At 33.8% G+C, this 27172-nt stretch overlaps 1 protein-coding gene across 4 annotated transcripts in view; it reads left to right on the top strand.

The window, feature by feature from the left end:
* The window catches only part of PLS1 (plastin 1), a 123881-nt gene extending 96917 nt beyond the window's left edge, over window positions 1-26964 (top strand). For 3 of the 4 annotated variants that reach the window (XM_031957816.1, XM_031957818.1, XM_031957817.1), the window contains exons 9-17: window positions 176-271; window positions 4198-4393; window positions 4924-4944; window positions 9713-9791; window positions 16090-16204; window positions 18626-18759; window positions 19207-19330; window positions 24684-24808; window positions 25059-26964. In XM_031957816.1, coding sequence (XP_031813676.1) covers window positions 176-271; window positions 4198-4393; window positions 4924-4944; window positions 9713-9791; window positions 16090-16204; window positions 18626-18759; window positions 19207-19330; window positions 24684-24808; window positions 25059-25194 — 1026 coding nt within the window. In that variant the 3' untranslated portion in view covers window positions 25195-26964. The remainder of the gene's footprint in view (window positions 1-175; window positions 272-4197; window positions 4394-4923; window positions 4945-9712; window positions 9792-16089; window positions 16205-18625; window positions 18760-19206; window positions 19331-24683; window positions 24809-25058) is intronic. The other variant, XM_031957819.1, reaches the window with a different exon arrangement.
* Window positions 26965-27172: the final 208 nt, after the last annotated feature.

The raw sequence follows: 27172 nt of genomic DNA, 5'->3' as shown, positions 1-27172 counted from the left end.
TTTATATAATGCCTACTATGTGCCAGGCACTGTGCACTTTATATATATTTCATTTGATATTCCACAACAACCCTCTGAGATTTGATCAAATATATTGTCCTTTGACAAGGGAATCATGTCTACATTTCTGTAAAAAATTGAATCTTACAAAGTGAATTGATTTCTCTCCTTACAGGATTCCAGGGCCTACTTTCATCTGCTTAATCAGATTGCCCCCAAAGGAGACAAAGATGATGAACTTCCTATTACCATTGACCTATCAGGATTTAATGTAAGTATAGTATTCTAGAGCCATTTATTACCCAGGTAGCATGAGTGTGCGGTTGTGTGGATAGTTAGAAATAGAATAGTGAAAGTGTGGTCCTCAGTCCTTTAGTAAAGGTGATGCCTTCAAGGATCACTTGTTAGATATTGGAAATACAGGATTTCAGATCTGGAGTCAGGAAACCCTGAGCTGGATTCAAATCCTGCCTCTCATACTTTCTAGCAATTCACTGAACTTCTCTGAAACTCAGCCAGACTAATAAGTTATAGTCTCTCACACTTTCCAGCAAGTCACTGAACCGCTCTGAAACTCAGCCAGACTAATAATTTATAGTCTGGTTGTGATCTCCCTTGCCAAAACATGTTTCCAATCTGACAAAATCCCATAACCTTGACACATAGATGTATTTGGGAGTTCAGAAGTTCAGTGGTACCTACTACTACCTGAGGGACAAATTCATTGCTGCTGAGCCAGATTTCTTGCCCATTTATCAGAATCAGAATCACGAAAAGAAATAGATTCTACTGTAGAAGAAGCAGGGGCACAAAGGCTTCCTCACCTGTGGATTCACTTTTGTGGATAGGTTAAGGTTAAATAACTGTAGAAATTGCCTGAGACTTGAAAAAAAATAGACTGAATTTAATGACTATGGATGAGAGGCAAACAGTTCTTGTTTGTGCTTAACAAGTCTTCAGGAACAAGGTACTTTGAGATTTTTCCATCTATGCTGGAACAATTCAGTTTTTTTTATAACTACTGTAAAGAGCTAAGAAAAAAACTGCCTTAGGGTATACTTAAGAGTGCCTTGCATGCTGTAAATATAGTGCTTGATAAACAATTGGTGAATTGAATTAAGATGTGCTTCTGTCTTTAGGAATCTAGAATGTGATCAGATCAGATCTGGACCTGTGGCTGTTATGATTGAGGGGGAGGCAGAGAGGAATCTTGACCTTGATAGTATCTGGAATTCATCCCATCAATATTTCTCTGCTAAAGAGAAACTGGGAGCTTCACTTGTTAAAGATGATAAAATCTTTTATAATTCTATGTTAAAGGAAAGACATCTAGTTGTTCACAAACTGTCCTGACCTTGTATATTCTTTGTGAATCTGTATGCTGTTTTATATACTGAAATATTAAGCAACAGGAACAACTATCCCATGTTTTGTTTTGTGTAGGGAGACTTGTTGATACCTATTAAGGACAGACTTAAAGTCTTAATTCCTCTAATGATTGTATGAAGCATCATGTATGTCACTCTGGTCTTTTAAAAAAAATAATAATAGCTTTTTATTTTTCACAATACATGCAGAGATAGTTTGCATAACCTTGTGTTCCAAATTTTTCTCTCTCCCTCTCCACCCCCTCCCCCCAGCAAATAATCAAATATAGGTTAGACATGTGCAATTGTTCTAAACATATTTCCATGTTCATCATGTTGTGCAAGAAAAATCAGGTCAAAAGGGGGGAGAAATGAGAAAGAAAAAACAAAATAAATGAACAACAGCAAAAAGTGAAAATACTAATGCTGTGATCCATATTCAGTCTCCATAATTTTTTCTCTGGATGCAGATGGCTCTCTCCATCACAAATCTATTGGAATTGCCTTGAATCACTTCATTGTTGAAAAGAGCCAAGTCCATCACAGTTGATCATCACATAATCTTGTTGTTGCCGTGTACAATGCTTGATTCTGCTTACTTCACTTAACATCAGTTCGTGTAAGTCTCCCCAGGCCTCTCTGAAATCATCCTGTTGGTCATTTTTTACAGAATAATAATATTCCATAACATGCATATACTATAACTTATTTAGCCATTCTCCAATGGATGGGCATTCACTCAGTTTTCAGTTTGTTGCTACTACAGAAAGGGCTGCCACAAATATTTTTGCCCCTGTGGGTTCTTTTCCCTTTTTTATGATCTCTTTGGGATATAGACCCAGTAGAGAACTGCTGGATCAAAGGGTATATACTCAGTGTGAGTACACTCTGGTCTTTAAGTGAAGTTGGGCAGAATCCAGTAACATCCTTCTTCACTCTTCTTCTTGGGAAGCAGCTCGTTTGGCTGTAGGAAACTAGATGCTCATTGGACATAGTGCTGGATCTGGAATCGAATTAAAGTATAACCAAAGACACATATGAGCCATCTCTATTTCCTCACCTATAAAATGTGGTTAATAATAACACCTATCTCTTAGGGTTGTTATAAGCATAAAATGAGATTCTATGAACCATCTTATAAACTTTTAGCTAGTATTTAGCTAGTATGGGGCTGCAAGTAAGACATTTAGTAAGCTAATAAGTTTCTACTACATGCCAAAAGTAATGCCCATCTTCAAGGAACTCGAGGTCTAATGGGAGAAAAACCATGTAAATCTATGTACAAACAAGATATATACAAGATAAATTGGAGATAATCTCAGAGGAAAGGCATTAAGATTTATTTTTTTATTTCATTAAATATTTTAATTATATGCAGATTTTTTCAAGTGTTTATTTTTATTTTTTAAATTTGAGTTCCTATGCCCAAAAGGCTATAAAACTGTGCATACCATTTGATCCAGCAGTATTATTATTTAGTCTATATCCAAAGAGATGATAAAAGAGGGAAAAGAACCAGCATATGCAAAAAGTGTTTTTAGCAGCTTTTTATGTTGGCAAAGAATTGGAAATTGAGAAGATGCCCATCAATTAGGAAATGATTGAATAAATTATGGTATATGAAAGTAATGAGAGTATTATTGGTTTTTAAAAAAAATTATTATTCTGTAAGAAATGATGAACAGGCTGATTTCAGAAAACCTTGAAAGACCTACGTGAACTGATGCTGAGTGAAGTGAGCAGAATCAGGAGAATATTGTATACAGCAACAGCAAGATTATGTGATGATCACCTGGAATGGAGTTGGCTCCTTTAAACAAGACAATTCCAATAGACTTTGGATGGAAAATGTCATCTGTTTTTCAGAGGGAGAACTTTGGAGACTGATATGGATTGAAGCATGCTATTTCACCTTTTTTTGTTTGTTTGCTTTTTCTTTCTCATGTTTTTTCCCTTTTGCTATGATTTTTCTTTCATAACATGACCAATATGGAAATAGGTTTTAAATGATTATATATGCATAACTTCTATCAGATTGCCTGCTGATCACCCTCATTTCCACAAATTCCTTATGACCACATATATTATTATTTTAATCAACATTTCATTCTTTTAGGACATTTTCTACAGTTTGAACCAAGGGTGGAATAATTCATGAGCCAGGCCATCTTACAGATATCTTTTGTGTAGGCAATAAGTATCTAAAAATTCTCTTGTCAGTTGTCAATATGGCATATTGGAGTAAATGTTGGGCCAGGAGTCAGAAGATCTGAAATCTTGGTCTGATTGTGCGTGTCCAGCAGGAATGCTGCCTTGCACATTTAACTTCAGACCCTGTTTCTCCTTCTGCAAAATGAGAAAAATACTTGTAAAACTGGATTGGTATAAGAATCAAAAGACATAATCAAAAGAGTTTGTAAGGTATTGCACAAATGTAAGGTGTTATTATTGTTCTACTATAGTGGATTAAATAACTTGGACTTCATTCCTGCTTTTTACAGACTCAATAATCAAAGCCAGAGTTTTAGAAGTTCCTGGAGACTCTGCTTTCTTGTTAAGTCAAACTGTCATCAGATATATTTGCAGAAGAATGTTTATCTACAGTATGAATAAGCTAATAAAAATTTTGGAACTAGCTCTTGAGAGTTTTTTTGGTTTCACTGTGTAATCTTAGAGGAGTGTTAGATAAATAGTGTCTTATGTGAAATCTGAAATTTACTTCCCAGATATTGTCAAAAAGTGATCCTGTTCTTGCTAATGCTCAGTATCATTAACATGTATGTATATCAAAAATGTTCAATAAATGTTTTTTTCATTCATTCCTTCACAGGAGACAAATGATATGAAAAGAGCTACCCTGATGCTTCAAGAAGCTGACAAACTAGGCTGTAGGCAATTTGTTTCTCCTGCAGATGTGGTTTCTGGAAATCCTAAACTTAATTTAGCTTTTGTAGCAAATCTGTTTAACACATATCCATGTCTGCACAGGCCTGACAATAATAACATTGATATGAATTTGTTCGAAGGTGAGTTCTTTCAGTCTTATGTTGTCTTGTTCTGTTCAAAATACTGTGCTGGCTCACTATAACAATCAAGGATAGCAAGAGAGGAAAACATGTATCTAAGAAACCATTTTGTATGTCTTGTGTATATGTATATTTGTGTGTATACAATGTGCTTATGCATATATATATGTTAATAGATTAGAATTCAGCAAGTGTTTGGAAAAAAGGAGACTGGGCTAAAAACCCCTAGAGTTTTCCCAACTCTTATTAGCTTGGTGAAAACTATTATATGCTTTTAAAAATCTATCAAATAATAACATATAATCATGTTAATATGGATAATACATTTTTAATTAGAACACATTTTTTTTTATTTCAAAGCTAAAGAGCAATTCCATTTTTCTCCTGATCGGTTCTTTTTGCAAGTAATCTTAATATTAATTAATGGTGGGGAAAATGAAATATTCATTATTTTATTGTCTTATCATATATAAGCTGTCATTATCTATCTCATAATTTATAACTTTCCTGTTTTGCTTCATGAAATGCAGATTTGACCCCTCCTAATGTAGGTACTGTATTTAGTACTTTTCTATCCATAAATTTAATTATTCTGAATTTTTTCTATTATTACCATTTATTCTTTTCTTCTGGGTTGGTGTTTCTTCTTTGTATTGTTTATGCTGTGTTATCCTTGTCTTAATATGCCGAAAGAATGACATATTGGAGAAGCAGAAATGTAGTTCAAATTAAGGCCCTGAAGTGAATCTTTGATAATCACCTGATTTTCTTTCTAAAGTAGTAGGATATTATAGTTTAAAACACAATTATTTTGACAATTTGACTTCACAGTTGAATTTTAAGTTTTTTCCCCCTTCATTCCACATGTCCACAAACCTTTTTTTATTTTTGAAAGGATTCATTCTGATCCTTCATATTTCCCATATGTATTTAAGGATCTTACCATAAACAGTATAGGTGTATAGGACACATATATACCCCTTGTTCTATGTTCTTTTATAACTTCTACCACTATGATAATACCATAAATAAATAATTTTCATTTCTGTCACTATATCTACTGTACAATCACAGTAATTTCTTTGGTATTTAAATAGCTTCAAAGTTAAAGAATTTGTTTCTTCATTATACATAGGTAAATAGAAATAATATAATATTTTTCATAAGATATTTCCATTAAAATGGAAATTTAAACTGAAGTATTGTGAAAAAAATTTAAGGAAGACTGTGTTTTCACAAGTCTGGCAAATTTCACAATTCCTTTGTTTTATAATAAAAGACACTTGTTTAGAATGGCATATTAAAAATGGTCTGCTATTTTTAGCCCCTGAATTCTTCCTAGTTAGAGGTGCATTCTTGAACTTGCTGGCTCTTACCTCCTTTTGTCTTGTTTGATTCCTTTGCTATAGTATTCAGCATGCATTTTGTCGATTTTTTTTCAGTGTGAATGGTATTGCTGAATATTTCCTTTAGTATTTACCATATACAATTTGAAGATGACCTGCTGGAAGTATTTATCAATTGCCTTAGAACATTTCTCCTGATATAATCCTTTTAAAAATATTCATTTGACTCTACAATCATTATATTTAGGATCATGAATCTGGAGCAGACAGGAACTTCAGATGACTTTTTCTGGCTATTCATGTTTTTATGCACTGCTTATTAAAACAGAATTTTTTCATATTATGATTGACATATAAAAAGTAGAGTTCAGGTAACAGTATTTCCCCCACAAATTCAGATATAATTACCACCCAAACTAATGCAGCATCAATAATCTTACTGGGAAGTATCTTAATAAAATCCAAAGAAATCTTTTCAAGTACAATTAAGCCCTAATTCCTTCTTATTAAACAAAGCAAAATCATATGCTAGCCAATATATCCTCTTAAGAGAAAAATCTTGTGAATAACAAAGCTATTGAAAAATTCCTACTCTATACATAAATGATATCATTCCTTATCTCTGGATGTATGTCCATAAAAATCCATTGTTTTGTAGCTCTATAAGAATGTAAAGAGCCTAGTTAGTATGATAGGAGTTCCATCAAAGGGGACAGACAATAAAAGAAAAGAATAATTTTCACTCTACCACTGGAATTTCTGCAGTGTCCTTTATTCCTGTTTCCAGTCTAGAAAATACTCTGCAATCCAGAATCCACATGCTTAAGTCACTCTACATTGTATGATGTCTCAGGTTTTGAGCATTTATTTATAGATAAAATTAGAATTTGATAAATAAATTCTCTGTTACAAAACTTATTTCCTTTCTAGATATCACTTATTAATTATATTAATCTATGCTGTTGTTGCTAACACGCAGATTTAATTATTAGTGAAAAAAAAATCTGAAGCTGGTGAAAGTGTCAAAATAACTGAGAACAAACAGAATATATATATATATATATTTCCAGTGGATTTATTATAGCATGACTACTTGTAGAATTTACTTATTATTTTAAATCAAGTTGCAACCATGACATTATGAAAATGTGTAATTTGTATTTTATCCTTCAGAGTTGCTCCCTAAGTTGTATAAGTCCAAGAAACTGGACCAGAACTTCAAGTTGAGACCTGGGTTTAAATCTTGGGTCCAAACTTGAATATAAATGTGATCTTAGGCCCACTAAGCCTCAGTTTCCTTAATAGTAAAATTAAGGGATGAGATTAGATGATTTCTAGGGCCCCTTCCATCTATATTTGATGATTTTAATTCTTTTATTGGAGGGAGGGAAGGACAAATCCATGTCACACACAGTGAGATTCAATTTTGAAATTTATATTGTGGAAGACTATCATTTTGAAGATATTTTAAATTAGAATTGTTAAATGATCATTAAGAAAAAGGAAAATATGAATTTTAGACATTTTCGTTTTTTAAAAAAATGTTTTATAAATGTCTATTGAAAAGCAGAGAAGTAATAAAAATCTTAATAGATGCCATGTATAGTTTAATAGAAATAAAAGAATATAATGATTAACACCGAAAACCATATGAAAATCTATTGTACTATTTGCCTTTCCTATCTCAGTAGTAGAAATAATATTCAGGGCTGCTAGGCTCCAGATCCCCCCTTCCCTTTTCTCATTCATACACTGACTGGTTCCAGACATTACTCTTTGTATTTCATCTTAAAATTGCCTAGAAAGTTGTCTAGTACCCAGAATACTTGACTCAATGTCAATTTGGAGAAAAGTCTGTAGTGGAGTGTCACAGGGATTAGTACTTGACCAGCTGCCATATAATATTTTTATCAACAATTTGAATAAAGTCACTTAGGATTTGCAGATAACACAAAACTGAAAGGGGTAACCAGCACATTAGATTATATAGTCAGAATGCAAACTTTGACGAGACAGGAACTTTGAACTAAATATGGCTTACTAGGAATTAAATGGAAATTTAAATTTGGGTTCAAAAATGTCAATTTCACAAATGGGTGGAGATGACTATATAGCAAAAAAATCTATGGATTTTAATAGGAAGCAAGCTCAATATGCATAAAAAATGTGATATAGCAACCAAAAATGTTAATTTTATTTTAGGTTCCATTAAGAGAATCAGAGTATCAAAGATATAGAAAGTTATGAACCTACTGTATTCGACCCTGGTGAGCCCAAATGTGGAATATTATGTTCACTTTGGGGGCCACATTTTAAGAAGGACAGTGATAAATTGCAAAGCTTCTAAAGGAAGGTCACCAGTTAGATCCTTGAAAGTGGTCAGTAAGGATTGATTAAAAGAGCTAGTCATGTTTAGCCTGAAGGGAAAATAAAGACTCAGAGGAAATATGTTAGCTGTCATCAAGAATTTCAAGGGCTGTCATGTGAAAGAGAGATTAATTTTGTCCTGTTGGCCCCAGAGGACAGAACAAAAAGCATTGGGGAGAAGCTGAAAAGAAATAGATTTGGGCTTAATGCAAAGAGAAATATCCTGATAATTAGAGTTATTTGAAAAGAACATAGGTTGCCTTGGTTGATAGAGGACTCACCTTTAATTGAGGTCTTCAAACTAGAGCTGGATAATCACTGATTGGGGATATAATAGAGGAAATGCTTTTAGATTAATCAGGCGTTTTGGTTCTGAGATGAGAAATCTTTGTCTGAAAGCACCCCAGGGGAGTTGGTGCTGAAAAAGAAAGGAAAAGCTGGCCCTGTATTTATAGACCTGTGTCCCTGAGTGTCTTGAAATAAGCATATTTTTCTGAGATCTTACAGTATATATAGTTGGGCTAACCTATGGGTTAGGAGTACTGAATGATACCAATTCCTTCCTAGTTAATTGCCCATTTGACCTAAGTGATTCATGATATTCTAGGATATTCCAGCACTCCCCCATTCAAACTAGAATGATAGAATACTCTAAGAAATAAATCTAGAGAATCAATTGGAAGTGAAATTAAAGCACATGGGTCTAGTTACAATCTGGAAAGCATAGGAAGAGAGAATACTGCAGTGAAATCCCTTGATTTTTCTACTGTATTTCTTAAGAGATTCAATTCTTGCTTTATATTTATATTATGAGATACCTTCCCTAATTATTGACATTCTGTGGTGGGAATCCTGAAGGTGATGGTAACCACAAACCAAATAGTGGTACCTAGAAGTGTTGTCTACAGTTATTTCCAATGTTATAGACTTAATGTGGTAGAAAGTAAATCTTAGCTACAGAAGATGATTAAGCAGTATTCAGAAAAGCTGTAGCTTTGATCCATTTACAGTAGGAACTAGCAGCAGAACATAAGTGACCTTTAAGTATCAAAATGTTAGTTTCTCTTAACACCTGGGTTAACAGATTTTTTTTTTTTACTGTATTTTGCATTTATTCTTAGCTCTCACTCTCCTTCAACTTTTCCTTTTTGCCACAGATAAGGTATCAATTTACATACTTACATTAGTTTCTCTGTTCAAAATTAAAGAACATATATTTAGAGGCCACTTTCGAAAAGCTCATTTTTCCTCCCTCAGACAAATAATAGCTTCTCTATTCCTACTTAACATGAAAAAAATCTTATTAATTTTTAGAATCCCACCCTCAGACTGAATTGCAGCTAAAGGTCTAAAAATATTAACTGTTGTACATAGTGTAGCCTCAAAGTAATCCACTTTCTGCTCAGTAATGCTGTAAACAAATAAAGACTTCCGCAGCAATGATTGCCATTTGCAAAATGAGAATTGTTTTCTAAAGGAAATACAGCACAGGAACCACAACTAATCGCATATAGTTGGCTTAAGTGTAAGAATAGTTTAAATATGTATGTCTTTCTTGCCTCTTTTTTCCTCCTAAATCATCAATATGAACTCATGTCTACTATAGGAGAAAGCAAAGAAGAGAGAACATTCCGAAACTGGATGAATTCTTTGGGTGTCAGTCCATATATTCATCATTTGTACAGGTAAATATTTGATTGCTTCCCATCTTGATTGTTAAAGGCAAACACTTTAAGGACTAGTCCTGAATTTTTCAATAAGTACTATTTTTTTTAAATTAAGCATTTTACCAACATATACAATCAAGTAATGAGTGAAGTTTGGCAATGCAGTGGATTTAAAAGGGAAATTAAAATGAAAAACTTAAAATTAGTTATTAAAAGTTTGATTTCAAATGTTTACATAAAAAAGTATTTTAGTAAAAGTAATATTTATTTCTTATTTGAATTGCTGGCCAAGAAATAACTTTTTGAGTTTGATTTTCAATCATATTGGTTAAAAAATATAATTATATTTTATAAGTGATTATCAATATTCCAAAATCTGCCAAGTTATATTGCTACTAGAAGAGGGTTTTTTTGTGTAGGGGGGGTAGAGAGTTTTTCCCCAAAACTATCCCCACACTTCCATGTGTATTAAATTTATACTGTAATACCTGTTGACTTTTTTCTAAGATGTAACTCCTTTCTTGGGTCTCTGAAGAGTCATAGGCAAAAATACACACATGACTAGAGACAGGATCTGTGTCTGTCAACTGAGGGTAATTCTGCTTAAGTTTAAGTTCAGAGAAGCTTATAGCCAAGAGTGTCCATTGGGTAGTGAAGATTTTTGGATATAACGAATCACAAAGCTGCTGGCTAAGGTGTGTATGCCCCAGTAAAGGGAAAGAACACACCAGTGGAATCAGCTATCTTCTGAAATGCCAAAGCATGATGCTTTTGCGAATGACATTAGTTTTTCCCCAAATAACTTAAGTAATTTATTTCATAATTTGTATTGAAAGTTATAATAAGGAATTAATATTGTCAAAACTCAAAAATGTTGTTCTAAATTTTTCCCTTTGTGTTTGTGAAGGACTTTCTCAAATGTGGATGAATAAAAAAAATTCTCTGGTTTGTTTTAGTATAGATTCTACCAGTTTGTCTTTTTAAAAATACAGATATTTAATTTGAAATTCATCCACTGTTAACTATGAAACAATCAGGAATTAATTAGCTGAATTTATTAATAATTACCTGGAAAAGGTTTTGACCTTTTGTAATTATCAATGGAAATCTTAATTCTAGACAAAATTATTGCTTCCTGAAAAGATTAGCTGCACTAAACTATCTAGGGTTATTGAAGCAATTGTAAGAGAGTGGTTCTTCAAAACCCAGAATCTAACCATAGTAGAAAGATGAGAAAGGAAGATAAAGTGCTGAGAAGACGGACACATGCAAGTTGGATCCACTTGTGAACAGAATGTAGCTTTGGTACAATATGACCATCACTAGGGAGGGAAGACAATGCCAGAAAAAGACATGTGTGTATATGTATATGTATATACAAACACACACATATGTATGTATTTATAAAAAAAGTTTATATATACATAAATATATTTATATGTGTGTATAGATATATAGATATACATATAAAAGAAATATATTTGTGCTAAATTATAGTCTTCTTGAGGATTGGGGAGGAATAGGGAAAAAAGAATAAAGTAAAAATACACAGCAGAGAACAAAAGAAAATCTACAAGGAAGCAAGTTAAAGATCGACAGCTCTGAACACAATGTGTAGTATTCATTATATAGGTTTTCTTGAAAAGGAAATTTGTTTTATTTTTGAAATCTTATGTTCTGCTGTGCATATGGCAGTTTTTTCCTATTTTCTATTTGAGCTTTAAGTAAATAAATGGAAAAAATAAACAATTAAAAAAAGAGAGAGACCTTCAAAGTCCTGCCCTTTCCCTCCCTGCCAGCTCTCTTCTATCTCGTAAGGGTCCCTCTTGCCCGAATGCTCTCAACTGTAGTCCATAGTTATGTAAGTGACTCATCTCTTTTCCATCCTCTTCCTCATGGTTCCTCTCTCCTTTCACCATCCCAAGCCCCTATCCCCATTCTGTCTGCTTCTGTACCCCTTTTGCCTCTTGTCTCTGCCTTCATGTATTTTTGTCTCCATACCCTTTGTGTATGATTGCTGTCCCATTTTTCACTGCTAGTTGTGGTCTTTTCTGACAAGTATCCTAAGTACTGGCATACCTGCCCCCATTTCATAGTATCATAAATTGATGATCAATTCATGTCAAATCTAATAGCTAAACAGAAAAACAGAAAGATATAAGTGTGTGTAGAGTGTCTTTTAGATAGCCAGCAGCTCTCAATAGTGGACTTAGGTAGCAGCTACTACCAGGTTCCTTTCACAAAGGAAGACAAGGAAATGGCTCTCATTTGTCCAGCTGGATCTTGCCCATTTGAATGTTTGCCCCAAGACACCTCTGGAGCATCTGTCAATTTCCAACAATTGATGGAGAGAGTAGCTGGAGACATGGACTTCCTTGAAGTGATGTTATATCTTGATGACATCATTGTCTTTGGCAAGATCCTGGAAAAACATAAGACTGATCAAAGTGTTGAATGAGCTAGAGAAACATGTAATGAAGCTTTCAATTGATAAATGACAATTTTTTTAGAGCCTCTAAGTGTATCAAGTCATATAGTAGCTCAATAAAGCCTTGAAAGTCTTATATGATGACTTTGGGGATATGGATCCAAAAAAGACCCTTGAACTAGAAAAGAACAAACTTTATTGGTTCAATGCCACTATAGATCTCAGAAAGTATGAGGCCTGTGTTTGTGTGTAAAGTGCTGCTAATTCATGTTGCATATTTGGAGAATATAACTAGTAGAAAACTTATAGCATCTATCATCTGTGAACTTTGTCTCACGTGAAGAAGTGGCCTTGTTCCTTTTTTTTTTAGTTTAAAATGGCATTTTTATTTTTCTTATTGAAGCTTTTTATTTTCAAAATATATGCATGGATAATTTTCCAACATTGACTCTTGCAAAACCTTGTGTTCCAAATTTTCCCCTCTTTCCTCCTACCTCTTCCCCAGATGGCAAGTAATCCAATATATGTTATACATGTTAAAATATGTTAAATCCAATATATGTAAACATATTTATACAGTTTTCTTGCTGCACAAGAAAAATCAGATCAAAAAGGAAAGAAAATGAGTAAGAAAACAAAATTCAAATGAACAACCAAAAAAAGAGTGAAAATGCTATGTTGTGATCCACACTCAGTTCCCATGGTCCTCTCTTTGGATGTAGATAGCTCTCTCCATCACAAGGTCATTGGAACTATGGTAGTTCTTTCCTTACCAAGACAAACCCTTCTACTGGCAAAAGTGACTTCATTCCATTCTGAGGCTTGAAACCTAGGAATCCTCCTTGGCTCCTCATTCCCTCTCAACCCTCAAATCCAAGATGTTGCAAAGGTTCATTCATTTCACCTCTGCAACATCTTGCAAATATGTCCCTTTCTTTCCTCTGGTATTGCCCCTACTCTGGGCCTGATTACTTCACATTTAGATCATTTCATTAGCTTGTTGTTTTGTCTGCCTGTCAAGTCCTTTCCTATTACAATCCATCCTCCATTCAGTCACTAAAATGATTTCTAAAGCACAAATCTGACCAAGTCACCTTTTCCAACCAACTTTCCTTCTTTTTTTGCTGCCAGGAACCAATACAATTTCTTTTTGCTGCCAGGAACAAATCCTTCGTTTGAAATTCAAAACCATTCACAACCTAGATTCACAACCATTCACAAACTATCTTTCCAGAGTTTACTAAGAAATCTTGGTCTTTATGAGACACATCAGTTGGCAGAAAGAATATATCACAACCACTTCTTGCCTAAAGAATTACTTGGACTCCATGATAAGAAGGAAAAAAAATTTTTTTTTTATTTAATAGCCTTTTATTTATAGGATATATACATAGGTAACTTTACAGCATTAACAATTGCCAAACCTCTTGTTCCAATTTTTCACCTCTTACCCCTCCACCCCCTCCCCTAAATGTCAGGATGACCAGTAGATGTTAAAATATATTAAAATATAACTTAGATACACAATAAGTATACATGACCAAAACATTATTTTGCTGTACAAAAAGAATCAGACTCTGAATTATTGTACAATTAGCTTGTGAAGGAAATCAAAAATGCAGGTGTGCATAACTATAGGGATTGGGAATTCAATGTAATGGTTTTTAGTCATCTCCCAGAGTTCTTTTTCTGGGTATAGCTAGTTCAGTTCATTACTGCTCCATTAGAAATGATTTGGTTGATCTCGTTGCTGAGGATGGCCTGATCCATCAGAACTGGTCATCATCTAGTATTGTTGTTGAAGTATATAATGATCTCCTGGTCCTGCTCATTTCACTCAGCATCAGTTCGTGTAAGTCTCTCCAGGCCTTTCTGAAATCATCCTGTTGGTCATTTCTTACAGAACAGTAATATTCCATAATTTTCATATACCACAATTTATTCAGCCATTCTCCAACTGATGGACATCCATTCAGTTTCCAGTTTCTAGCCACTACAAAAAGGGCTGCCACAAACATTCGTGCACATACAGGTCCCTTTCCCTTCTTTATAATCTCTTTGGGATATAATCCCAGTAGTAACACTGCTGGATCAAAGGGTATGCACAGTTTGATAACTTTTTGAGCATAGTTCCAAACTACTCTCCAAAATGGTTGGATTCGTTCACAACTCCACCAACAATGCATCAATGTCCCAGTTTTCCCGCATCCCCTCCAACAATCATCATTATTTTTTCCTGTCATCTTAGCCAATCTGACAGGTGTGTAGTGGTATCTTAGAGTTGTCTTAATTTGCATTTCTCTGATTAATAATGACTTGGAGCATCTTTTCATATGACTAGAAATAGTTTCAATTTCTTCATCTGAGAATTGTCTGTTCATATCCTTTGACCATTTTTCAATTGGAGAATGGCTTGATTTTTTATAAATTAGAGTTAATTCTCTATATATTTTGGAAATGAGGCCTTTATCAGAACCTTTGACTGTAAAAATATTTTCCCAGTTTATTGCTTCAGAAGGAAAAAAAATTGATGGTTATTTACTTCAATACAAAAGAGATTGCCTACTAGTTTTTCAAAAACTGAACCAGACAATGGTTCAGAAATAGAAATTTCAAGAGTAGGAGACTTGGTCTACTGTAAACCTGCCAGCCAGTTTAGGGAGCAAAAGGACTGAACAAAGAGGCAATATTTTTTTCTATCTAGAACTTCAGCCAGAAACTTCTAGGATACCAAGAATCTCCAGAGTGTTATAATATTGATAGCTAATCTGGACCCTTCACAAGTGCAAGTTTAGAGAAAGAGAATTACAGTTCTAAAAAAGACTGTGATTATCCCATTGTGTTAACTATTTTAGGTAGAGAAGCAGGTAGATCAGCTGATCTCCAGACACATAGGTTTAACTGATTGGTGACCAGACATAACTAGGTTATTACAGTGAAAACTGGAAAAGTGGTTAAAGACACAGAAAACATATGTTCATTGATGTATGTGGTAATTATTGCTTATTTATATGCCTCAAATATATTTGCCTGTTAGTTATGCATAATTTTTTGGTTTGTCTGTTTGCACATATGCCACTATATATGGATGTTCTGTCATTATGTAAATTTACTGATGTTATTTATTGAATTGCTTTTTGTGCAATTTACTTGTATAGACATATATGTACTGTTGTGGATGTACATATAACATCAAGCATGTGATTTAGAGAGCTCTCTTCTGAATGTGAGACTATGGACAAATATGTCAAAACAGACTCCCCTTGATACAAATTAATTTAAAGAATTAATTGTTTAGTTAATACTAGTATCCTGTAAATTAATATTAATCTAAGCAAACATAATTAAAGAGGTAAATACAGGAGGAAATTATATATCCTCAAATAATTATTTTAGATCAATGACTATTTCTTCATTCTCTTAGTGTAGAAAATTGAGAATTGATTACATAGATGAACATTCTCTGAGCTCATCAATAAAGGTCCTTTTGAAGTCAGCTATAAAATGTTAAACATACAGAAAGAGGTCTCCAAGATACTGGACCTGTCCTCTTTTGTGATTTTATGGGGGGACATGGAAAAGTATTATACCACTTGAAATGAGATTGAGTTACCGTCTGGACCTGTAAAGGCTATATCTATACTAATAAGATCAGAGAACCATTAAAGTATCATTTGTACCTTAAAAGTTTTTGGTTCATAAAATTTCTTCTACTCATTCCTCATAACCCACAATGAGCAGCTAACATCTGTGGAGTTAATCTGATATCCCTACAATATTCTAAGCAATGAACAATATAGTTACAGTAATTTTTGGTTACAGATAAGGCTACTTGGAATGAATTTGAGCTTAAATATAAAAATTTCTTCTTTATTATGTTGTTCCTAGTGACCTTGCTGATGCTTTAGTGATCTTTCAGCTGTATGAAAGGACCCGGGTCCCAGTAGAATGGAGCCGTGTCAATAAACCTCCTTATCCTGCACTTGGTGTTAACATGAAAAAGGTAAATTAAGTAGTTTTGTATCTTTCATTCCATAGAGTAGTTGTTACTATATTGATCTCTCCCAAAGAATTCAGGGATTCACAAGGCATAGTAGTGAGTAGTCTAATCATGGGAGTCTGATTTAAACAAACATTTCTTGAGACAATTGGATTTGTTCCATATCTGTTTTTAATATATTTTTGGAAAGATCTGAGGAATGGCAAGAAAACTCCTTTGAATATAAGTAGATGAAACAAATACATAAACAAATGAAAAGATGTAAAATATAAAAAACAGTAGCAACTCATGGGATAACAATTCAAAGAAATGGTATTATCTTTATATGGGCAGTACAGGAATTATTTCCTGGTATTAGTAAATAAAGAACTGTTGTATTTGCAATAGTACTTCATTCCCATTGAAAGATGATTAAAAGGAAATTGAAAATTACCAACAATTAACATGTTTACTCATTTATTCTTCACCACTTTAAAAAAAAATTACTGATTTTGGAAAAGTCACTTTTTTTATTCTTCAAAAAAAATATCATTTTTACTCTTACCCAAACCATTAGAGATAGTGGTTTATTTGAAAGTCTTGGTTACTGTTCCCTCTCTCATTTCAGAACATTATGCTACCTTTCTAATTATTTGTTTTATTTTTCCTCTGAAGATTTTTCTTATTTATGCTCAATAAGTATGGCTATTGTCTAAAGCCAAGAGGGACAGTATTATGAGACTTCACCTACTTTTATGGCCTAAGTTACTACTTAGAAGCATAACAGAATTCTAAACTTAACCCATTTTCTGGTTGGTAACTCTAGATATCTTTAAGATATGTTCAATTGGTTGTTTTATTAAAACCAAAGATTTTTTTAAATGAGTTTATCTTTTCACTCAAACTGACATTATTTTCCAGTTTGGCTGCAACCTCAGTGATACTTCCATCTTCCTAAGACCCATCTTGCAATCTTGGAATAGTTTTTTCCCCCCTTTTTTACTCTTCACACATGGTGAGACCAATTTGGCTAAATAGCAGATTCCTATATAATAATTTCCATTTGAAATAAGTAGATTTCTGCAGGCTTTTAGAAAGCATCTCCCATTTTAAATTGTAAAATTAATTGTATCCACTGCATATCCTCCCACTGAAGAGGAAGTGCTACAGCCAGCACACTATGAGGCTCTAAAAATTGGGCATCTGTTCTTTTGCTTTCAAAACTCTGTACATTTAGGCTTCTGAAGTATAAATGTCTTTTAAAGAGGGTGTATTTATCTATAAAAGCTACTGGAAATGAGAGTGAATTCATATTGTAGTCTTGCATATTTATTTGTAGAATTTCAATTACTTTATGGTGTTAATTTTTAATTTTTTTTCCTAAATGTATGTAAAAATAAATTTTAATATGCATTTTTAAAAACTGAGTTCTAATGTCTCCCTCCCCTCCTCACTTTCCTTAGACGGTAAGGAGTTTGATAGAGATTATAAACGTGAAGTCATGAAAAAACATATTTTCATATTAGTTATGTTATGAAAGAAAACACAGACTAAAAAAACTACAGACTCACAATAAAGTGAAAAATAGTATGTTTCATCTACAGTCAGACTCCATAAGTTTTTTTTCTTTGGAGGTGGATAGCATTTTTCATCTTAAGTTCTTTAGAATTGTCTTGGATTATTGTATAGCTGAGAATAGCTAAGTTATTCATAACTGATTATCATTCAATATTGCTGTTACTATGTATACTCAGCTCATAGTTCTGCTCACTTCACATTGCATCAGTTCATGTAGTATTTCCAGTTTTTCTGAAATTATCCTGTTCAGTGTGATTTTTTAATAGCACAATAATATTCCATAATAATCCTATACCATAATTTGTCCAGCCATTTCTCCAACTGATGAGCAATTTCCATTTCTTTGCCACCACAAAAAAAGACTGTATAAATATTTTTTATGGCTAGGTCCTTTCCCTTTTTATTGATCTCCTTGGGATACAGACCTAGTATGGTATTTGCTGGGTCAAAGGGTATATTCAGTTTGATAGCCTTTTTGGACAAATTGCCCTCCAGCATGCTTGGATAAGTTTACAATTCCACTTATAATGTATTAGTGTTGCATTTTTTCCCATACCCTCCTCCAAGATTTTTAATTTTCCTTTTCTGTCATATAAGCCAATCTAGTAGGTGATAACTCAGAGTTGTTTTAATTTGCATTTCTCTAATCAATAGTAATTTAGAGCATAGGAATTCCCCATAGGAATGATGTTTAATTCTTAAAAGAACAGTTGTTTGCAAGTCCTCAATTTGGGGTGTAAGGAGAACCAGTAGTGATTACATAAGATGCTAAGAGATGATTTAGATCACTAACTATACTACACTGGCAGAATTTTGAAGGTTACTTGTCTTTTATCTTTATGGTAAAGCTTATATTTATATTTGTAGCTTGAAAATTGTAACTATGCAGTGCAACTTGGAAAGAACAAGGCCAAATTCTCCCTAGTTGGGATTGCTGGGCAGGACTTACATGAAGGAAATTCCACTCTTACTCTGGCATTGCTATGGCAGCTGATGAGAAGGTAAGGATAACTAGGAGCTACAGCACAAATTATTCTTTCAACCATTCTCTTACACTAAATTTTATATTTGTTTTGGATTGTATGGAGAATTTAGGAAATTCAAAACAGAAAATGCTCATTGTAAAATTTGATTTATTGCTGATAAGAAGCATTTAGTATAATCCACTTTGTACATGAAAAATAGACTTGCTCCATTTATGAAATAGAAACAAAATTCAGTGATTAATTTTGTAGAGATATCTCACAACGCAGATTGTTAATCTTGTTAAAAAAAATACCTAAGTCTCTGGATTCTAGCTAGAGAAAGAACTTTTTTAAATGTAATTAGCAAGCTGATACCAAATAGATATAAATTTCTTTAGAAGTGAATTATTCAATAACATGCACCTAACTGTTTATATCAGGTTTGAAGATTTATACTGTATTTTAGCATTTTTTCCATTGCAGATATACATTGAATGTACTATCAGATCTTGGAGAAGGTGAAAAAGTGACTGATGAGATTATTATTAAATGGGTGAACAAAACTCTCGCAGAGGCAAATAAAAAAATTTCAATTTCCAGCTTCAAGGTAAATATGAAACTAATATGAGATAATTTCAAAGAAATTAAATTTAACATCACATGAGAAATATGGACAATATGTCATTATAGCTTAGATTTAGTGGAGGGCTGTATATTGAAAGCACCAAAACAAGTTTAGTTACAGTAACAAAAACAAGAAAAATAATAATAATAGTTATTTGCTATTGTGTTGAGAAAAACAAAATTTCTTCACTTTTTTTCTGGTTAGCTCAGTGCCCATATTAACAAAGCTAGATGATAGAAGTAGACAAGTCTATTTTATGAGAAAGGAAAACAAGCAAAAAGCCAAATGTAGCTTTGTCCTTATGAGAAATAAAACACAAAATTAAAAAAATAATAATCATTGTTTACATAGGGACCATAATACTTTGTGCTCCCTGACAGCAGTTTCAGAACTGTACTGACATCATTTCCAAGGCATAACAGAACCAGCCAGATTCAAGTGGGATTGAGTAAAAGGGTAGGAAAAAAATCTTGTCATCTAATTTATAATGGCCCTTAGCATTCACTTATAAAGCATTCACACTGTATATATATTTTCATATACATTCTCAGTTTTTTATTTGCATGCATGCTCAAGTCAGAAATCTAAGCATGTTTGCTTGCACACATACAGTGAGTCACCTATTCTACTTTGCTATTTCATCTGCATTGTGTTTGTGTTTCCATTATAATATATGGAAAACCTTCAGTCAAATTGTACTTTGGGGAAAAAAACCATTACAATAAAAAAGTACTTTAAGGGAGAAAGGAGGGGGAGGAAGACATTTAGTATTTCTTAAAATGAAAGCATTAGAGGAGAAAGTAATGCAAATATGAAGGCAAAGGGAAAGGAGAAGGGATCGTCTAACCTACCCACTCTTATCTGGTCTAAGTAAGGGGGAAAAATAGCATAGATAGAAACAGAACAATGAGCCATAAGGGAGTAGAAAAAGAATTTGCAAAAAGAAATGAACAGAAACCCCTAGATTTCCCCAAGAGTATCTATTGTTTTTATTGTCCTCATGTCTTTGAAAAGAATAATAATCAATTCAGAACATTAAAAGTTGTAAAGACATGAATAAAAATCACAAAATTTTAGTGCAGGAAGATGCCTGAGATGACCTTAATCTTTTTTTCTTTTTTTTAGATGAGCAAACAAATCCTAAGAAATTAGTAAATTGCCCGAGGTCCCCCAGCATGGTAGCATACCTAGATTTACATAATTGTTTAGGTACAAAATCCAGGAAGCAATGAAATAGCCTGATGTCAATGAATATTTATGGGTAGGTGAGAGGGTACAAAGAAATATGACAGGATTCTTGTTCTTCAGCTCCTGATAGTTTAGTCATAGAGAAAAGATATAAACATATGAAAAGGTAATTTTACAGAACCAGTGTGGAAAAGGTAAGTAAAAACCTAATAGTAAGAATCACACCCATTTTTAGGAGTTCAGAGGACTAAGAGATCACTTCCAATTAGGGTGGTCAAAAAAAGAAGAGGTAAGATCTAAGCTTATTAGGGTTGGTTGAAAAGGATTCTGACAAGCAGAAAGATGAGGGATAGGTAGTATTCTAAGGTTGTGGGAACAATTATAAGAGAATTGTGATTGCTGTCCAATTTTACTTAGAGGCCACTGAATAGAATAGTTTGACACTTAATAGAATTTTATAATTCATGACAGGAAGTATTTTAAATAAGGCTAGAAAGATTTGGATTGACTAGATTGCATATGATCTTTAATCCCTGAAGAATTTAGATTTTATCCTATAATCACTAGGGAACTTCAGGCAAATGGTTGGAAGAAACCTCAGTTACAATTGTTTAACTCGCATGTTAAACGTTACACTTGGGAAAAATGGCTCTAATTGTTTAGTTTTTCCTAACTTCAAGTCTTGAAACTTCTACCTCCTATCCTCAACTCAGTTCTCTAGGGCTAAACAGAATCACTTGACAATCTTTTAAATACTTGAAAACATCTTTCATGATTCCCTCCCCCTTCCTCTGCAAATTTTGTTCTGTATCCTAAACATCTCCAATCTCTTCCATCATTTCTCTTATGAGATGAACTAAAGGTCATCCTGGTTATTCTTCAGTTAATCAAATATACTTCTTAAACTTCAGTGCTCAGAAGTGAATATGATAATTTAGGTGGGGTCTGATGAGCGCAGACAACAGTGGGACTATTACCTCCTTATTCCTGAAAGCTATACCTTTCTTAAAGCAACCCAAAATGGCATTAGCTTTCTGGACTGCTCCATCATTCCACTAACTCATTGAGCTTCCAACCCATTAAAACCCCAGATTTTTTCAGAATTATTGTCTTTAGCCATGCTTCCTTTACCTTGGGAGTTTATTACTTTGCACCAGAGCATAAGGCTTTTTATTTATCTCTATTGAATTTATTTTAGTAGATTTAGCCCAGTGCTCTAGCCTATCGGGATTTTGGATCCAGATTCTGTCATCCACTGTGGTGGCCTTTTCTTCCAGCCTTGTGTCCTCTTCTGATGGACATACTATTTATGCCTTTATCCAAGTCATTGATAAAAATGTTAAGCAGCACAGGGCCAAGTACGGATCCTTGGCCAAAAAGCATTAACAAGAACATTTGTTCTTGTTAGGGGCTGTAAAGATATCTGTCGTGTGTATAAAGGGCAAATATGATTCTTTGCCTCAAGGTTTCTGAGACTTATTGCTGATACCATCACATTTGATATCTCCTTCTAATAGGGACATCAGGAGGTAAAGCTAGTTTTAAGGGAAACACTGAGGTCTATTTTCAGCTCAAGGAATTTGAGATGATTTTGGGATATTGAGGTGATATTGAGATGATAAGGTCATTGGAAACATAGGACTGCCTACCTGGAGAGAGATCAGGACTAGAGATTTAGGTTTAGAAGCTATCTGCATAAAGCTCAGAATTAAAGCCAAAGGGATAAAGAGAGTTCTCCTACAAAGTGATGTAAGGGAAAGAGCAGCCTGGAATGGAGAATGTGGAATATTTTTCATATATTCTTTCAGAAATCAGGTTGTGTTAGGGGCAGCTAGGTGGCGAAGTGGATAGAGCACCAACCCTGAAGGCGGGAGGACCCGAGTTCAAATGTGACCTTGGACACTTCCTAGCTGTGTGACCCTGGGCAAGTCACTTACCCCCAATTGCCCGCCCATGAGAAACATGGCATTGGCTCACTAGTTTCTTGAACGTGTCAAAATTTGCCAAGCAGTATTCCATCAGTTTCTGATCCTGGTCTCATACTTAGTGTCTGTCACTTGTGTCTGCACTCAGGGATCATCTCCTCCGCCTTAGTACCTGCGGAGCACCCTCATCCTCCAGGTCCCTGTTTTGAGACACTACAATTTTACCCTCCTTCTTTATTCTAACTGCCTGATGTTGCAATACTTGGCTTGCTACTCCACAAATTTACTTCCTTTCATCCCCATTATCTCACTAATCTTCACTCCCTCTCTGAAAGACCGCCTACAAACACACCTAAATCCCTTCCACCCTCAGAAAGCCTTTACTTGATTCATCTGTCTCTGCTCACTGTTTTCTTTTTCCTTTTGTGGTTAAACTCCTTAAGAAAGCTGTCTGTAATTGATGTCTTCACTTCCTTTCCTCCCACTCTCTCCTTAACTCTCTGCAGTCAGACTTCCACTCTTATTCAACTGAAACCGTTCTCTCCAAAGTTAGCAATAATGTCTTCCTGGGCAAATCGCAAGGCCTTTTCACAATTCTCATCTCTCTTGACCTTTCTGCAGCATTTGACTAGTTTGATTAGTCTTTTCCTTAATACTCATTTTCTCTAGATTTTCTGATTCTCCTACCTGTCTGACCACCCCTCAGCATCCTTTGCTGGATCTTCATCCAGTTCACACCTGATAGCCACCAAGGTGCCCCAAGGCTCTGTCCTGGGGCCTGTTCCCTTCTCTCCTACAATTTCAATTGATGACCTATATTAGTTCCCCTGGATCAGCTAGCATTTTTGTGTAGATGACTCTCGGGTCTCTTTGCCCAGCTGTAATTGCTCCCTGACCTCCAGTCCCATATATCCAGCTGTTAGTTAGACATCTCAAACTGGATGGCTGATAGATGTCTTGAGCCCAACATGTTCAAAACTGAGTTCATTAACTTCCAACCTCTCTAATGCCTTCCAGGATCCAATCTAAAATTTTGTTTGGCTTGCAAAGTACTATATAACCCAGCCTCTTTATACCTTTTCTAACTGATCATTCCTCATATCCTACACTTCATCTCCTGACTCCAGAATTTTCATAGCTTGCGTGGAAAACTCTCCTTTCATATCTTGCTGCTTAACTTCAAGTCTCTTCTTAGCTTTTATACTTTTCAAAACCTTTTCTTTCCCCTCCTTAATCTTAGTGTCTTGATTCTCTGAGATTATCTCCAATTTACCCTGTATATATCTTGTTTTTACTTAATTGTTTAAATATTATCACCTCTTCACCTCTAGACAGAAAACCCCTGCAGAGCAGATTTTTTTTTTTTTTTTTGCCTTTCTTTTTATTCCCAGGGCTTCAAACAGTAGCAGGTACATAGTAAGTGCTTATTAAGTGTCTATTAATTGCTAATACACATATTTGGCTCCTCCCTGTAGTCTAGTCACTTGTCCCCTTTCATCTCCCAATGTTTATCTGATTTTATGTTTTATCTTTTCCAGAGAAACATTATGCATAGACTTAGAAATCAACAATTCAAAGACTGAAATGTCATCAGTTTTTAGAAGTTTCTGGAGTTTCAGAGAGGTCTATTCCTCTTTCAGGATTATAACCCTTGTAGTTTAATGGAAAGGACAAAAGTCTCAAGAAAGAATTTAGAGTTTTCATTTGATATTTAGCTGTGGGACCCTGGGTAAGGGACTCAACCTCTCTGACTTTTAGTTTCCTCATCTTTAAATAGGCACATTAATACTTGAACTCCCTACATCTCCAAATTGTTATGAAGAAAGTCTTCTATAAATATTAAAGTGCCATCTAAAGTGAACAGTTATTACATAGTATCATTATTGAGATATTATTCATGTGGTATTATTCATGTGGTCCACAATTATTTTAGCTAATGCTTTTAGCTAAAGCTCCTTAATAGTATTTCCTAATATAGGCAGTGCCATTATAATCAGCATAAAGGACTATTATATTAATGTAGGAAAATAGGAAATGTTAGAATGATTTGCTAAATGATGTATGCCAGGGATTGGCTAGAGAGATGGATGAAAAGAATAGATGAAAAGAAAAGTACATAACTGCCTTCATTTATGTAGTCAAAAAAAAAACATTTATGATGATTAATGGGTTGGTAGTAATCCATTTATGAATCTCCACTACTCGTTTTTTTTTTTTTTTAGGATAAATCTATTAGCACAAGTTTACCTGTATTAGATTTAATAGATGCCATCGCCCCCAATGCAATTCGCAAAGAAATGGTCAGGAGAGAAGACTTGTCTGATGAAGATAAGCTGAATAATGCTAAGTAAGTGCTGATGGTTTATTTGCAAATAAGCTATCCTTTGGATTTTGGAGCATTCTAATAAAAATATACTTTTATTCATAAAATCGATACTGTTGTGACAGTTTGGGGAAAATTGTTGTGATAATGTTTGTGATCCAGAGCCCTCCAGAAAATTATTCTTATTTATCAACATATTTCATTATTTACTTAAAATATATTCAGTGGAATTGCAATAGACAATAAAATGAGATGTTTTTCTTGTCTTTTCAAGATATGCCATTTCAGTTGCTCGGAAGATTGGTGCCCGGATATATGCCTTACCGGATGATCTGGTAGAAGTAAAGCCAAAGATGGTCATGACAGTGTTTGCCTGCTTAATGGGGAAAGGACTGAACAAAATAAAGTAATGAAATGTGTAATTAAAATCCTGCCATGTTAAAACATATTGAATGCCTCACAGTTTACAGAATTTGAAGTCTAGTGGGTATAAAACCAGATTATTTGTATGCACAATGGTTATATATTCATTTATGATACTTAGTATCTTGTTTATACTAGTTAGAATTTGTCAGTCTTTTTTAGATAACGTGATTAATTTAGTAATTAATTCTGACATTATAAAGTGTTCATTACCAAACTTATATTTCTGTCATTGAGCTATTTTTTTCCCCTAAAATACTATTAAATCACAATTGGGTTGTTCTGTTTTGTAACATAAAAAAGATCAATCTACTCAATACATTATTTCAGAACCTGCTGGGGAAAATGTGCTTGATTTTTGTGTTAATTTTAATCAGAAATATATTTAAAATAATTCTCTATAATTCAGCTTTTTCATTTTTTCTTCCAAATATGAAATATGATCAGCAAATCAGCCCTATCCTGTAAATTTCTAGTGTCTAAAGTTGAAAGTAACAAATATTGCTCATTAAAAAACTTTTTATATGAGAACCAATTCTCAAATAAACCCAATATTTTGCTCTCATTTAAACAGCTATAGTTTTTTTACCTAAAACTTAACCAAAACTGTACTGCTGTTACTTTCACATTTAGTAGTTTGATAATGACATTAAACATATGGCATATTAAAACATAGCAAGATATCATTAATAGAGTGTATATTGTACAAATTTGAAATATTTAGAGTTCTAAAAACATATGAGAATTTGTCCATTTAATAAACAAATATTTCTTTGTGTCCAGTAACATTCAGTTTTTTGACCTCTGGTCTATGAATGTTTTAGGAATTCTATTCACTTAAACTAACAACTGGTAACCTCCCTCTTCTTCCTGGGCTCTCTTTGTGACCAGACTTCAAATAGTAAATAGCTAGATGTGCTGACCTTATCTTGTACTGGTCATATCTCTGTTAGGAACCAATGGATGATATTCTCTCTGTAAAAAGTGAGTAAGAATAATATTTAGTGTATAATACTTTGTGTTCTTTCAGTTGGAATAGCAGTGTAGTGCAGTGACAAAAGAGCTAGATTGAGAGCCTGGGGTCAAATCCCAGTTCTACTGCTTACTATTTTTTGCGTGACAAATATGGACCTCAGTTTTCTCATCTTTGAGATGAGAATATTGGATAAGGTGACCTCTGACATCCCTTTTCACGCTCTCTAATCAATAATCCTAAATTTGTTTCAGATTGGGAATGAATGGTTAATGCTGATATCTTTTGTGTACCAGTTAGGATTGAAATGTTATGAATACAGAGAAGATATGTTTCAAGCCAATCCATTTTTATGGTTGGTTGCTACCACTTACAATCCCAAAGTTTCCTCCTTTGACCTCTGACGCTGTGCCATGTAACAAAATATCTATCACTTGTATTTCACAGGGAATAAGTAGACTGGATTTCTCTTCTGTATTTACCACTGCTTAAATTATTAGGTGTCAGGGAAAAGGAAGAACATCCATTTCTTTGGAAAGGAATATTTGCAAAAAAAAATTGTGAATGTAATCTTAATGTAATCTTCCTTTTCAAAAAAGACATTTTGCCTTTATTTTCTATTGTAACTAGGTCATTTCAATGTCTAGATTTAAAAGTGTTCTTACCCTTCAATGAAATCATTTAAAAATTTTCCCTTCTGATTTTACATTATTAAATTTATATGAATTGTGACTTGAGGATATTTCCCCCTGACAAAATGTATTTAATAAAGATGTTATATATGTAGAAACGTGCCTATTTTTTCTTCCATTTAAAGAAAAATGTAACCTTTTAAGATGATAAACCTACTTTCCAGAAGTAGTGAAAGAAAGTGAAAGAAAATAATCTTAAAAGTAGCAAATTTTGTTTTTAAATAAAATGCTTTTCATATTGTTATTTTAAACACCACTAGGTGGTAGTGGGAGCTGCTCAACCCAATCTTGTTTCTCAAA

Source organism: Sarcophilus harrisii, chromosome 3, assembly GCF_902635505.1.
Source record: "Sarcophilus harrisii chromosome 3, mSarHar1.11, whole genome shotgun sequence".
Lineage (NCBI taxonomy): Eukaryota > Metazoa > Chordata > Mammalia > Dasyuromorphia > Dasyuridae > Sarcophilus > Sarcophilus harrisii.
Note: the sequence above shows the minus strand (reverse complement) of the source record. Positions and strands in the feature narration are given on the sequence as shown.